This window comes from Zea mays, chromosome 1, assembly GCF_902167145.1.
Source record: "Zea mays cultivar B73 chromosome 1, Zm-B73-REFERENCE-NAM-5.0, whole genome shotgun sequence".
NCBI lineage: Eukaryota > Viridiplantae > Streptophyta > Magnoliopsida > Poales > Poaceae > Zea > Zea mays.
Genome location: NC_050096.1, coordinates 189,942,177 through 189,956,047, shown reverse-complemented (window position 1 = coordinate 189,956,047; position 13,871 = coordinate 189,942,177). Strand labels below are relative to the sequence as shown.

Genomic DNA, 13,871 nt, shown 5'->3' with positions numbered 1-13,871 from the left:
CCAAATTGTAAATAATGAGAATGGAAATGACCTCCGTATGTGTTTTGCCTCTATTTGTGGTAACATGGGAACAACCATATTTAAAATGGTTAATTGGCTAATAACCCTTAAATAAACTATGCATCATGTCGGAGTTTCTTTGTGTGTGCATTTGGTAGCAATAAAAATAATGTTTATAGAAATATATTAGTAGACCAGTGTGGATTTAAAGACCTAATTAGAATTCTAAAATTTGGGAAAAGAGAAGGAAAATACTATACAAGATAGATAAAATAATATATAAATAAATTCTGTTCATACTATTATTTGAGTGTAGACATTTAACCTAAGTATGAACTCCACAAATATGAATTCAAATTTGAAACTTAAAACTAAAAATGTAAGAAGTAGGAAAAAGAAAGCAGAAAAGAAAAGAAAAAGGGAAAGAAAAAAGAAAACCACGCATGGGTCCAATCCTTGGTTGCGGCCCATTCTCTCCTTTCCTCCGCGCAGCCCAACTGAGGGATTCGCGTGCCGACACGTGGGGATGCGCCATCAGCGACTGCTCCTCACCCACACTTGTGCGCTGACACTTCGGTCCCACCTGCCTGGCGCTCCTTCTTCCGCTCACTAATGTGTGGGGCCCGGTGGTCGGGGTTATTCCCTATGCGCGTGGACGCACGTCCCACGACTGACCAGTGGCGCCCATTAGTCATTGTGCATGCCGCGCGCGAGTTCCGCTTGAAGCTTGTCTCCGTTTTCCTGAAATCATCGTGACCGCAACTGCTCCTCCAGACTCCCTGGCATCAGCTGGCCCTTGTAGTCGTGGCTCCATGCATACAAATAGGGAGGGGAAGCCTCGGCCACGCACACCAATGCCTTGCGCCACCATCCTGCAAGAAATCCGTGAGGAGAGTGACCCTCGGTGAGAATCGTCGCCGGTGTTGATTTCGACCCTTGCGGTAGGCAGGGGCTCTGCAGCTGGCACAGGGCGTGTCGCCAGGAGTCAAGGAACGCGTCCGTAGATCACTAGGGTCAGGGCATAAGGCTGGGTTACCGGAATTGCTCGACAGACTTTCACCTCCGCTATCCTACCGTGAGTCACCGCGGGTTGCATCCTCGACACTGCAAACTAGGGTAAGACTCAGCTCAATTGGTTCGTTGCATGCCCTAGATCGTTTAACACTAGGTTGTGTCGGTAGTCTAACCCCAGGTCGTCCCATCGTGCATCGCCGCAGCGGGGGAACACCACCGTGTTTGGACCATGGTTGGTGAAGGGAGCACTGGCGCCGTTAGATTCCTGGTGAACGGCGCAGATTAAGATCTCCATACCGCTTCGATGTGAGTAAATCCGAGCGTCGATCGAGGATCTGAGGGATGCGGATAACTCAAGCCATCATTGATTCTGGACCATCTGAATCACATCGGGCGGTTCAAGTCGTATACCGGTTCGGGGGGTGATCCAATCTAATCAGTGCCTTTCGCCCTAGATCGAACGACCGAGATCGATATATAACCCTTTGTCCAGGCATATTAGCATAAAAGCCCCTCAGTTGTTAAGGAATCAACCCGCGGTACACCGATGGAGTGCCCTGTGTCTTAGACTTTTTGTGCATTAGACCCTAAACTTCCTGTTAATAGTGCGCGCAGACCAGACATTTAATAAAGCGAGAAATCCATTTAGAAAATGATTTTAGTACAAAATTAATTACAGAAACTTGTTTAATTCCTAGAAAATTCATTTTAACTCCTTTTTAGTTCATTCTAGTTCCTATAATTTTGTATTAATATTGTCTATCACTTGGTAACACTGTTTTAACATGAAACCCATATTAGAATTGATCACTCAATTAATTTTGTACCAAACACTTAAGAACTTCGAAAAATCATAACTTAAAATCCGTAACTCCGAATTTAGTGATTCTTTTCCCCATGATCTCGTTTTAATGCGTAGATTTTTAATATGTATTCTGTATTCTTGTTTGGTGTGATTTTAATTTCTCCCTTGTACCATGTTTGTTTGTATTGTGGCGAGTAGAAGAGCTAGTGGCCGAGGATCCTAGTGTGCAGCAGGTGGAGACTGCTGAGCAGGAGCTCGTTGAAGGCAAGTTGTGCCCTTGACCACTTTTATTTACCCAATAATGTTCTCTATAATTATTTTATCATGCATATGCTTAATTTTGATGGGACCCAATAGGTCATCCTAGTATGGTTATCTTTTCACCTTGATTACCCATGAACTTTTGGGTAGTCTTTGCTATTGCTATATTGGTTTTGGGTGTTGAGATAACTATTACACTTGATCATTCTTTATTACTGTTCTATTTCTGTTCATGATAAGACAACTATGTTAATTGGAACATCGAGCTTAACTTGAGAAACACGTGCCACCACAAGGGTGGAATGGGACGCCCTTGGCTGACTAATTAGGAAAGCTACCCAAAAGGGGCAAGGGAAGTAGGGGAGTAGGCGTGTAGGGAGGTTCTCGGGTTGATTTTGCTACGATAGCGGTAAGACAGGGGATTCCTACATTGCTCTTCCTAGAAACTATAGCGAGTCTTCAGAAGCTAGTGGAACTTTGTAAAGGCATCATAGTGGATTCTTAGCCATTCACCTCGGCAGTGTCTAAGGGTCTAGCTAACCCTGGCTAGATGGGATACATGACTTGTAGGTACAGGGTACAACCTCTGTAGAGTGTAAAACTGGTATACTAGCCAAGCTCGCGGTCATGAGCAGCTCAAGGCACTTGCATGATTAATTTATGAAATTAAATTCAATTTGTTATTTGCATCGCATTAGGATTTATTATTAATTTTGATCTACTATTACTCTGGTTTGGTATCTACTAACATTTAGTAACTGCTAATAAAACTCGACCAACTTATTAAAAACAATGCTCGGTTTTAACCCTTATTTATTGGTCAGCCTTACACTTCACATGAACTCTCACCTTTGGTGAGTTCATGCACATTATTTTCCATAACTTGTTGAGCTATGATCTTTTGTGAGGTCACCATTGCGATATATAAACCCCCACAGGAGAAGAACATGTGGTCCAGGAGGAGCTGTACAATGAGGAGTACGAGTTGATCTAGGTGGCGCCTCCAAGTCATCTTTATGGCGCCAAGGAATAATACTTAGTTTGCTTTATTATTATCATTTATTTTTGTAAGACTTCTGCTATGTAATAATGACATTTATGATATTTATGACATTTATCTCTATATACTTTATCATTATATGTGATGTTCTTTTTTGGCGCATATATGAGACGCACCCGACTTTGTCCCTTAAATCCGGGTGTGACACAAGTTATCAGATTTGTCCAAACCAAGAAACTCCAAACAAGTACTACTACACATATAATAAAAAAGATATTAAAGATTTGACCTCGGGTAAACATAGCCCTCGATGGCTCGTTGTTTGGATGCAAAGACGTGCATGCAGTGAATCACGTACAAAACGCGTACTCATAGATGCATCATGCATGAACGGATGGCGCTCCACTGTGGGCTGGATTGGGCCGCCCAAACTGGCGTGTCACGTGATTTTGGTTGGGCTACCGTTGGATCCGCAACGACGAGTCGTGGTGACTGTGCAGCGACGTCCATGGGAGCGAGCGACCCCTGGTGTGTTCCGCACGCTGTTGGCATGGTCGCCGCCAACCCCTTTCTCTTCTCCTTCTCCGCCCATGGCCTCCGCTACCGCAAGCTCGAGGTCATCCTCACTATGGTAACGCCTCCACACACTCTCTATATCTCTTCTCTCTCTCAGTCTCTTTCCCTGTTTATTAAAACTGCGGTGCGTGTGTTAGCCAAGCGGTTGCTGATTTCAGTTACCGCGAGGTTTTTCAGATCTAGTTTCAGCTGTGCTGTCCTGGGATGGTCGCAACTCACTACAAAAGAGGAAAAATCGGAGTTTGTTTTCGAGCCATTTCGTAATGATGCACAGGTAGGTTGTGCAACTCATGAGCTAGAAATATTTTCCGACCTGCTTTATTGACGGTAGAAAACTTGATTGAAATGGCTCTTTATGTCTCTCCAAGGCCAAATATCAATTAACATATCTTCAGTTGATTTGTTCTTAGTATAAGAACATAGACGGGTTAGACGGGATTGGCTGGCAATCACGAGCCTATCAAGACAAAGGATAAGAAATTTTATGAGAGATCTAAACACTAGCTTTATCAAACTCCTCAACGAATTAAAGGCTACCTGAATCTGAGTTAGAAAGCATCGAGAGATCACAGTTATAGTTAAATACTATTCTTTTCTCAGATATCGCTTTCAAGAAGAAAAAAAACACCGAGCACTCTTCAAAATTCGCTTTGGCAAACATCTCGGATGCTAACTCGTGAGAAGACTTAACACCGGTCAAGCTCCACTAGTTTTGAGCATGCATGGCGGTGGTCTCTCCAGCCTCCCCGTGATATAAATTCTCCAGTCTCCACTCGTTGTTTCCATGCATCGAAGAAAAAACACGAGAATACGTCTGATTTGGCAAGTCTTGTTGGCCGCAGCGACGACCGTAACATCAGAATGCTACTGTTGCCCTGAGATTCCAAGACCAGGTCGTCCTTCTCCTTCCACTAGCTAGCAGAATGCTAGCTTGCCCCACGCAACTGCAAGTGAGATTTTTTTTTATTGTTTTTTGTTTTCTTCTGGCGCGCGCTAGCTGTTACAGTCTCTCAGCATATAAATTAATTAAACTAGTATATGTCTCACAGCACACAGGAAAGCACACCATCATCTGTCTCCATAAACAAGGCCTGCAGCGATGTGCTCCACTGCAGTGCTGCTAGTTCGCACATGCGTTGTGCTTGTGTGTTTGGCCGCCTTGGCGCGAGCGCCGGCCAAGGTCCATGCTGCCGCCGGCACCGGGGATGGGCTCCTTGCTATCCCTACCAACGCCTCCCTGTCGCACTGCCCCTCTCGCTGCGGGGATGTCCAAATCTCGTACCCGTTCGGGATAGGGCCGGGCTGCTTCCGGCAAGGCTTCGAGCTCAGCTGCGATCGCACAACTCCTTCTCCCAGGCTCTTCTTCGTGTCGGGGAACAGCTCGATCCAGGTGACTTCACTATATGTCCGCAACAGTGTGGTTTGGGTTTCAGCTGTTGGGTTCAACGTCACCATGAGCGCAGGCGTGGACACCTACACCAAGTCTTGGGAGGCCCCTACTGCCACGGGTGTTTGTTTTTATCCAGATTATAATAATCTGTACACTGTTGGATGTGGTGTCTACGTCTATGTGTTCGGTGATAATATGACAGATATCATTGGTTCTTGCACAAGTATTTGCACAGATAACAGAGAGATCATGGAGAGCGCAAACACTGGTTCTGGTGCCTGTGAAGGGTTAGGCTGCTGCAGCATTCCAATACGTGGCGGCCAAGGCTTCACTCTCAAACTAGGTCGCCTCAATAGTACCATTCCACAGTTCGGTGAAGCGCTCTCCAATGTCAAGATTATCTTTTCGCAAAACTATGACTTCGTTACAGATGATGTTTACGCAAGTTGGGTGGTGAATACAAGCAATGTTCACGCCATGCTACTTAACATTGCAATCACGGATCAACCAAGCTGCGCGAGTGCCCAGTCCCAAGAGAACAAGGATACCTACGCATGCAGTAGTGAAAGCATCTGCTACGACTATCTACCACCATCAGTATCTCAAAGAGGCTACACTTGCTTCTGCCCTGGTCAAATAGAGGGCAACCCCTATATTGAAGATGGCTGCATAGGTTGGTGCCTCTCTGCTGCTTCCTTTTTGCTCGTTTTTCCATGCTTTGGATCAATCATAACTCCTCTCTTTGTCTACCATATATGAAGCATATTACAACCCAGAGGCGCCCAATAGGAACTGTATGAGATTATGTGGAAACATAAGCGTTCCATTTCCTTTTGGGATTCAAGAAGGCTGTTACGCAAATGATAACCTACGACTCGACTGCACAAGTAACGACACTCTTATTCTTGATCGAGGGTACGCACAGTATCGCGTGACCAATTTGTCACTTGATGATGGGCTTCTGATGGTTACAAACATGTTGAATGACACAAGCTCCAACAATGTGGGGAGGATAATCATCACTAGTAACAATGACAAATACCAGGAGGTTATGGATGGTAATTATGATTTCTCTCAGGAGGACGTGGCAATAAAATGGGTTATATCAAACATAACTTGTCAGAAAGCAATGCAAAATAATGCTACATATGCGTGCGTAAGTGACAACAGTATATGCAAAGATGTCATGCGAGGAAATATACGTGACGGGTACCGCTGCAAGTGTTCCGATGGCTTCCAAGGAAACCCATACCTTCATAATAACTGTACAGGTTATATTCCTCTCTCTTTATGTAAACTTATTTCCGCTAGGTTTCTTGTTTCTCTAACAATAATCTATCTGGTGAGGGTATTAATAAACATGCTAAAATTTGATTTTAGCCATACTATATGATTTGCATTATATTCTCTTTCCTGACCAAGATACATGCATGTCTCTCTCTCTCTCTCTCTCTCTCTCTCTCTCTCTATATATATATATATATATATATTGTCGGTGTTTCGAAACCCGAGGGGTCCCTAGACCGACGAGTAAATCGTCGCCTCGTGCCCCAGCCCAGATGGGTCGGCGCGAGGCGGAACGCGAAGGGGGGAGAGAGCAGCCGGAGGGAGACAGGCGTCCACGCGGGAGGGAGCGAGCGGCCTTGCGCGAGCGCCGTCCCGTCCTTCCCCACGCGGCCAACCCTCTGTAAGAGGGCCCTGGACCTCCCTTTTATAGGCGTAAGGAGAGGATCCAGGTGTACAATGGGGATGTAGCAGTGTGCTAACGTGTCTAGCGGAGGAGAGCTAGCGCCCTAAGTACATGCCATCGTGGCAGCCGGAGAGGTTTTGGCACCCAGTTTGTGTGATGTCGTGGCCGTCGGAGGAGCGCTGGAGCCTGGCGGAAGGACAGCTGTCGGGGCTGTCGAGTCCTTGCTGACGTCCTCTTGCTTCCGTAAGGGGGCTGAGAGCCGCCGTCGTCATAGGGCATGCGGGGCGCCATCATTACTCGTATGGTGGAGCGAGCTAGATGGGACGCCGGTCTTGTTCCCCGTAGCCTGAGTCAGCTCGGGGTAGGGTAATGATGGCACCTCCTGTCGACGTGGTCGGTCCGTGCCCTAGGTTGGGCGAGGTGGAGGCTCCTCCGAGGTCGAGGTCGAGTCGGTCTTCCAAGGTCGAGGTCGAGTCCGAGCCCCCGGGTCGGACGAGGCGGAGACCGTCGGCTGAGGCTAGGGCTGAGTCCGAGCCCTGGGGTCGGGCGAGGCGGAGTTCGTCGTCTTCCGGGGCTGAGCCCGAGTCCGAGCCCTGGGGTTGGGCGAAGCGGAGTTCGTCGTCTTCCGGGGCTGAGCCCGAGTCCGAGCCCTGGGGTCGGGCGAAGCGGAGTTCGTCGTCTTCCGGGGCTGAGCCCGAGTCCGAGCCCTGGGGTCGGGCGAAGCGGAGTTCGTCGTCTTCCGGGGCTGAGCCCGAGTCCGAGCCCTGGGGTCGGGCGAAGCGGAGTTCGTCGTCTTCCGGGGCTGAGCCCGAGTCCGAGTCCTGGGGTCGGGCGAAGCGGAGTTTCCTATGACGCCTGAGGCCGGACTTGGCCGCTGTCAGCCTCACTCTGTCGAGTGGCTCAGCAGTCGGAGCGGCGCAGGCGGCGCTATCCTCTTGTCAGACTAGTCAGTGGAGCGGCGAAGTGACTACGGTCACTTCGGCTCTGTCGACTGGGGGGCGTGCGTCAGGATAAAGGTGTCAGGCCACCTTTGCATTAAATGCCCCTGCGATTTGGTCGGTTTGCTTGGCGATATGGCCAAGGTTGCTTCTTGTTGAAGACTGGGCCTCGGGCGAGCCGAAGGTGTGTCCGTTGGTGGAGGGGGTCCTCGGGCGAGACGTAGATCCTCCGGGGTCGGCTGCCCTTGCCCGAGGCTGGGCTCGGGCGAGGCGTGATCGCATCCTTCGAATGGACCGATCCTTGACTTAATCGCACCCATCAGGCCTTTGCACCTTTGTGCTGATGGGGGTTACCAGCTGAGATTTAGGAGCCTTGAGGGTACCCCTAATTATGGTCCCCGACAGTAGCCCCCGAGCCTCGAAGGGAGTGTTAATACTCGCTTGGAGGCTTCTGCCGCACTTTTTTGCAAGGGGACCAACCTTTTTTGGTTGCATTTTGTTCCGGTGGGTGCGCGCGAGCGCACCCGCCGGGTGTAGCCCCCGAGGCCTCGGAGGAGTAGTTTGACTCCTTCGAGGTCTTAGTGCGTTTCGCAACACTTCGGCTGGTCTAGTTGTTCCCTCATGCAAGTTGGCCGTAGCCCGGGTGCACGGTCGGGTCCCAAGTTCTCGGGCTGGTATGTTGACGCTGTCAACGGTTTGGCCGGAGCCGAGTTTGCGAGAGCAGCCCCCGAGCCTCTGCACAGGGCGAGAGGACGGTCAAGGACAGACTCGACTTTTTTACATACGCCCCTGCGTCGCCTTTCCGCAAGGAGGAGGGGGGAAAGCGCCATGTTGCCCTCGGAGGGCGCCGAACATGGTGTCTCCGGTGAGTTGCTGGCGGGTAATCCGAGCGGACGCCCGTGCCCCATTTGTTAGGGGTCGGCTAGAGGCCCGGAGGCGCGCTCCAAAAGTACCTGCGGGTGATCTGCCGAACCCGGTCCCCTTTGACGGGGTCCGAGGGCTCGATGCCTCCCTCTGATGGGATTCCGTTACAAGATCGCTCCCGCTGGTCTCGGAAATGTCCTAGGGTACCTCGGGAGCGTATCCCAAGCCTTGGTTATGTATCGAACGTACCCGGGGTCATCCCTCGCTCTGTGTCTGAGGCGACTGTGAACCCTTCGAGGGCCAGCCTACGAACCCCTGATCAGTAGTGGGCGCGGAGCCCGAGTGGCCTGAGGCGGCCGTTGAACCCTTCCGAGGGGCCGGCCATCGAACCTCTGACCAGTAGTGGGCGCAGAACCCAAGCGCTCTGAGGCGGCCGTTGAACCCCTTTGAGGGGCCAGCCTTTGAACCTCTGATCAGTAGGGAGGCTCGGGGCCTGTTTCCTTCACGGAGAAGGATCCTTTTCGGGGTATCCCCCTTTTCCGGTCCCTGTTGTAAGAGAGAGAAAGAGGAAAACGAAAAGGATACAAAATCGAATGACGTGGCGTACCTTTTTCGACGCGGTCATTATGGCGAAGGCGAAGCGTCGCTTGCTTCTCCCGCCTGAGGCGCCGCCTGTCCCGCCGCGGAGTTAATGCGACGGGGCGAGTGGTTCGCAAGGAAACCGTTGCGCGTGCGCGGGCCGTTCGAGGAACGGATCACGGGCGCGCCGTCTTCACACCGTGAGAGAGGGTTCTCTCGCTGCCCCTGGATGGGACGTAAGCCTAGCTGACGACGTGACCGCTGCTCCTGCCCGCCTGCCACCGCCATTACTGTCGGCCCATTTTTGACCGTATTTGACCGTCGTGCCTGGCTGGCACTGCTGGGTCATACGCAGGGTTGCCTCGAGTCGCGGTATTGGCTCCGCAGTCGAGGAGGCGCGGTAGTGGCGGTGTAGTTGCTCGCACGTAGCAACCGGCGCGCCGGTTGCATGACGTGTGGGCCTGGGCCTCCATGCTGGGTGCGTTGGAAGTCGAAGGGGCGCGCCCACCTGGCGCAGTTGCATGCCGACTGCACGGCTGTCCACCCTTTCACCCGTTGGTCTAGGCGAAAGTGGAGGAATGCCTGTAACTGCCGGGCGGTTGCATGCACCGCGTGCGGCGGTTTGGCTTTTTCTGCCCTGGACCGGCTTGCATGACGCGTGGGACCCAGCCCCCGCGCCGTAAGGGGGAGGACCTTGGAGCGTGTTGGAAAAGACTCAGCCCGCAACGGCTGAGGACGCAAGTGGGGAGAGTTGCCTTTAAAAGGAGGGTGACCCCCTTGAAAGACGACCATGTCTTCGCGCTCCCTTATGCACCGTGTCTTTCCACCTTCCGAGCCCCCGGATGGGGGGCGCCCGCAATCCTTCCGTCTTGTCGTCGGAGGAACGCAACTTCGTGGAAGTTGGTACCTTTCAGCCATCGTTCGGCTTCAAGGATTTTCATCATGCAGCCCGGCCACATCCCCTCGCCGGTGGTCACCCAAGACGGTGACCTCCAGCTTGATGGCAGGGAGAAGCGAACCGGGCTGCGGCCTCTGCCCCTCCCTCAGCTTCAAGGATGTTCATCGTCAGTGCTGGGGAGGGGAGTGTGCCGAGTTGGGGTCGGTCCCTACACGGGCGGCGGCCCGCTCCTTCCCTCAGTGATCGGGGGGAAGGGTGTTCGCCGTTCGTGTCGCTGGCAGCTGCCGCGTGCCTGGCTCTCTGAGCCGAGTGGCTCCGGAGCCGCTCCCGGCGCCGCCTTCCGCCACGGCAGCCGGAAGAGGTTTCTCCGCCGACGAGCTAGCCGGCGCCGCCCACGGACTGACCTCCAACTCTACGACCTTCTGCCCGTCCTTGCCTCTCGAGTGAGGGCAAGGGTGAGGGCCTCATGGCAGCAGCATCTGCCCTGAGGTCATCGCTGCTGCTGTTCGGCCCCCCGGAGCAGAAGTCGTCGTCGTCACCGCTGCTGGAGCGAGTGACGGCGAGCCGTTCGTCGGTCTTCTGTTGCTCCGCAGGCCCCCCAATCGTGTGGGGTTGTTCGTACCTGCGGAGGTGGAACCGGAGTTCCGTTTGTAATGGCACTTTGAGTGCCGGTGTCTTGTTCATTGCGGCTGTCGGGGCCCGAACATGTATTTTTGGCGCGGAGCCGTGTTTTTTCTTCATTTCGAGCACTAAGACTCGCCTGTTGGTTATCTGAACCGCTTCACCAAGCGTGAGTCGCCTCGTGCGAAGGTGATGAGTGAGGTATCCGTATCCCGGAGGCGTAGGAGTCCCTCGGCTCGGTCGGCCTTGCTGTCCGAGGCTTCTCTTGCTTAGTTAAAGGAACCCCTCGGCCGCTCTTTGATGAGCCGAAGCCGGAGGTAGCGGTGTCAGCACGGACAGAGGCAGAGTTGGCTCGAAAAGAAGATGTGGTCGGCCGGAGCCTGGCCGGGTCGTCCACTGGTGGGACCGACGCCGGAGTTAAGCTGTCGAGGCCACGAGCTGGGCTGATGTCTTCGGGGGACAGCTGGCCGAGGCCTCGGGGTGGCCGGCCGAGCCGTCTGCTCGAGCCGGATTCCTGGAGAAGACCCTGGCAGCGATGGCCCGGGTGTGGTGCTGATGTCGTCCTTCAGAGTGGAGATCCTCCGACCGCGTCGCCGTCCGAGGCTAGGTCAGACCCCGCCGAAGGTGTAGTTGACGCCGAGGGTGCTGCTGCCCCCTTCAACCGTCGACGTCCGAGCCTGCAGGATCGGGTTGTCTTGTAGTGTGTGTATGTTTTCTGCGGCCGCCGAGGCCCAAACACACTGTCGTCGTGTTGTGAGGCTGTGTCCCTTTTCCTCTTGTTTTGAGTATCCGGACTTATTTGTCGGTAACAGAATTGTTTGTGCGGGCGAGAGTTGCTTTTCACGGAAGGTGATGAGTGGGGTATCCATATCCCGGAGGCGTAGGAGTCCCTCGGCTCGGTCGGCCTTGCCGCTTACACGCACTCTTACTCGTCCATAAGGTTCTGTCACCGACGCAGTCGAGAAGGCCCGAAAAACCGTTCCGACAGAGAAGCTTTCGAGCGTGAAGACTTGTTCGGTCCGTGGAATCACTTATCCGAGCGCGAGTTACTTATCGCAGAAGGTGATGAGTTAGGTATCCGTATCCCGGAGGCGTAGGAGTCCCTCGGCTCGGTCAGCCTTGGCTGCTTACGTGTACTCCGTCGTTTTCAGGATCCACTTTCGAAGTAGTCGAAAAGCACGAAAGGCATTCTGGCAGAAAAGATTTTTTTTCTTTTTTCGAGGAAAATTTCGACGCAGAGGGGGTTCCCCCCTTCTAGCCCCCGAGGGAGGGTCGGGCTTTGCCGAGGCAAGGCTGACCCTTCCTTGACGACCAGACTTTGTGTGTGTACGGGGTGTACGAATAACTTGGAAGCATCTTAAGGGTAGAAGTGACGTAGCTGTTAGATGTTCCAAGCGTTGCTGTAGACCTCGCCTTGACTGTTGGCCAGCTTGTATGTTCTGGGCTTCAGAATTTTGGTGACGACGAACGGCCCTTCCCAGGGAGGCGTGAGTTTGTGCCGCCCTCGGGCGTCTTGTCGCAGCCAAAGCACCAGGTCGCCCACCTGGAGGTCTCGGGACCGAACCCCTCGGGCGTGGTAGCGTCGCAGGGACTGCTGGTACCGCGCCGAGTGTAGTAAGGCCATATCCCGAGCCTCTTCCAGCTGGTCCAGTGAGTCTTCTCGGTTGGCTCGATTGCTTTGGTCGACGTAGGCCCCCGTCCTCGGGGAACCGTATTCTAAGTCTGTGGGTAAGATGGCCTCGGCCCCATAGACTAGAAAGAATGGTGTGAAGCCCGTGGCTCGGCTCGGCGTCGTCCTCAGACTCCAGACCACCGAGGGGAGCTCCTTCATCCATCGCTTGCCGAACTTGTTGAGGTTGTTGTAGATCCGAGGCTTGAGTCCTTGCAGAATCATGCCGTTGGCATGTTCTACCTGCCCATTCGTCATGGGGTGAGCCACGGCAGCCCAGTCCACCCGGATGTGGTGATCCTCGCAGAAGTCCAGGAACTTTCTGCCGGTGAATTGGGTGTCGTTGTCGGTGATGATGGAGTTCGGGACCCCAAAGCGATGGATGATGTTGGTGAAGAACGCCACCGCCTGTTCGGACCTGATGCTGTTTAGGGGTCGGACCTCGATCCACTTGGAAAATTTGTCGATGGCGACCAGCAGGTGCGTGTAGCCCCCGGGTGCCTTCTGCAAGGGGCCGACGAGGTCCAGACCCCACACAGCAAACGACCAAGTGATGGGTATGGTCTGAGCCTGAGCGGGCAGGTGGGTCTGCCTCGCGTAGAACTGACACCCTTAGCAGGTGTGGACAATTCTAGTGGTGTCGGCCACTGCCGTCGGCCAGTAGAAACCTTGTCGGAAGGCGTTTCCGAGAAGGGTTCGAGGTGCTGCGTGATGGCCGCAAGCCCCCGAGTGTATCTCTTGTAAGAGCTCCTGACCTTCGGCGATGGAAATGCATCGCTGGAGGATGCCCGAGGGGCTGCGGTGGTAGAGCTCCTTCTCATCTCCCAGTAAGACGAACGACTTGGCGCACCGCGCCACTCACCGAGTTTCGGCTTGGTCGAGGGGTAGCTCTCCTCGGTGGAGATATTGCAGGTACGGGGTCTGCCAGTTTTGATTAGGCGTGACCTCGCTCTGCTCCCCCTCGACGCGCAGTGCCTCACCCTCGGGGGCCGAGGGTACCTCGGGCTGAGCCGAGGGTGACTCGGGTTGAGCCGAGGGTACCTCGGACCTAGCCACGGGTACCTCGGACCGAGCCGAGGGTGCCTCAGGCTGGGCCGAGGCCTCCTCGGGCTCGGGCGTGTCGTCGATCTTGACGGAGGGTTGATGCAGGTCTCGGGAGAATACGTCCGAGGGAACCGTTGTTCGCCCCGAGGCTATTTTAGCCAGCTCATCCGCAGTCTCGTTGTAGCGTCGGGCGATGTGGTTGAGCTCGAGCCCGTAGAACTTGTCTTCCAGGCGCCGAACCTCATCGCAGTAGGCTTCCATCTTCGGGTCGCGACAGTGGGAGTTCTTCATGACTTGGTCGATGACGAGCTGCGAGTCACCGTGAGCGTCGAGGCGTCGAACCCCTAGCTCGATGGCGATTCGCAACCCGTTTACCAGAGCCTCGTACTCAGCCACGTTGTTGGACGCCGGGAAGTGGAGGCGTAGCACGTAGCGTAGGTGCTTCCCGAGGGGCGAGATGAAGAGCAGGCCCGCGCCGGACAACGTCTTCATCAGTGACCCGTCGAAAAACATGGTCCAGAG

General features: G+C 53.5%; 1 protein-coding gene across 1 annotated transcript in view; it reads left to right on the top strand.

Annotated features, from left to right (window-relative positions):
• The first annotated feature begins 3,623 nt into the window (after positions 1-3,623).
• Positions 3,624-13,871, top strand: part of LOC103641792 (wall-associated receptor kinase 5) — a 39,175-nt gene continuing 28,927 nt past the window's right edge. Inside the window, exons 1-5 of the mRNA XM_020546596.1 lie at positions 3,624-3,711; positions 3,794-3,930; positions 4,499-4,606; positions 4,706-5,719; positions 5,808-6,317. Coding sequence (XP_020402185.1) covers positions 4,756-5,719; positions 5,808-6,317 — 1,474 coding nt within the window. The 5' untranslated portion in view covers positions 3,624-3,711; positions 3,794-3,930; positions 4,499-4,606; positions 4,706-4,755. The remainder of the gene's footprint in view (positions 3,712-3,793; positions 3,931-4,498; positions 4,607-4,705; positions 5,720-5,807; positions 6,318-13,871) is intronic.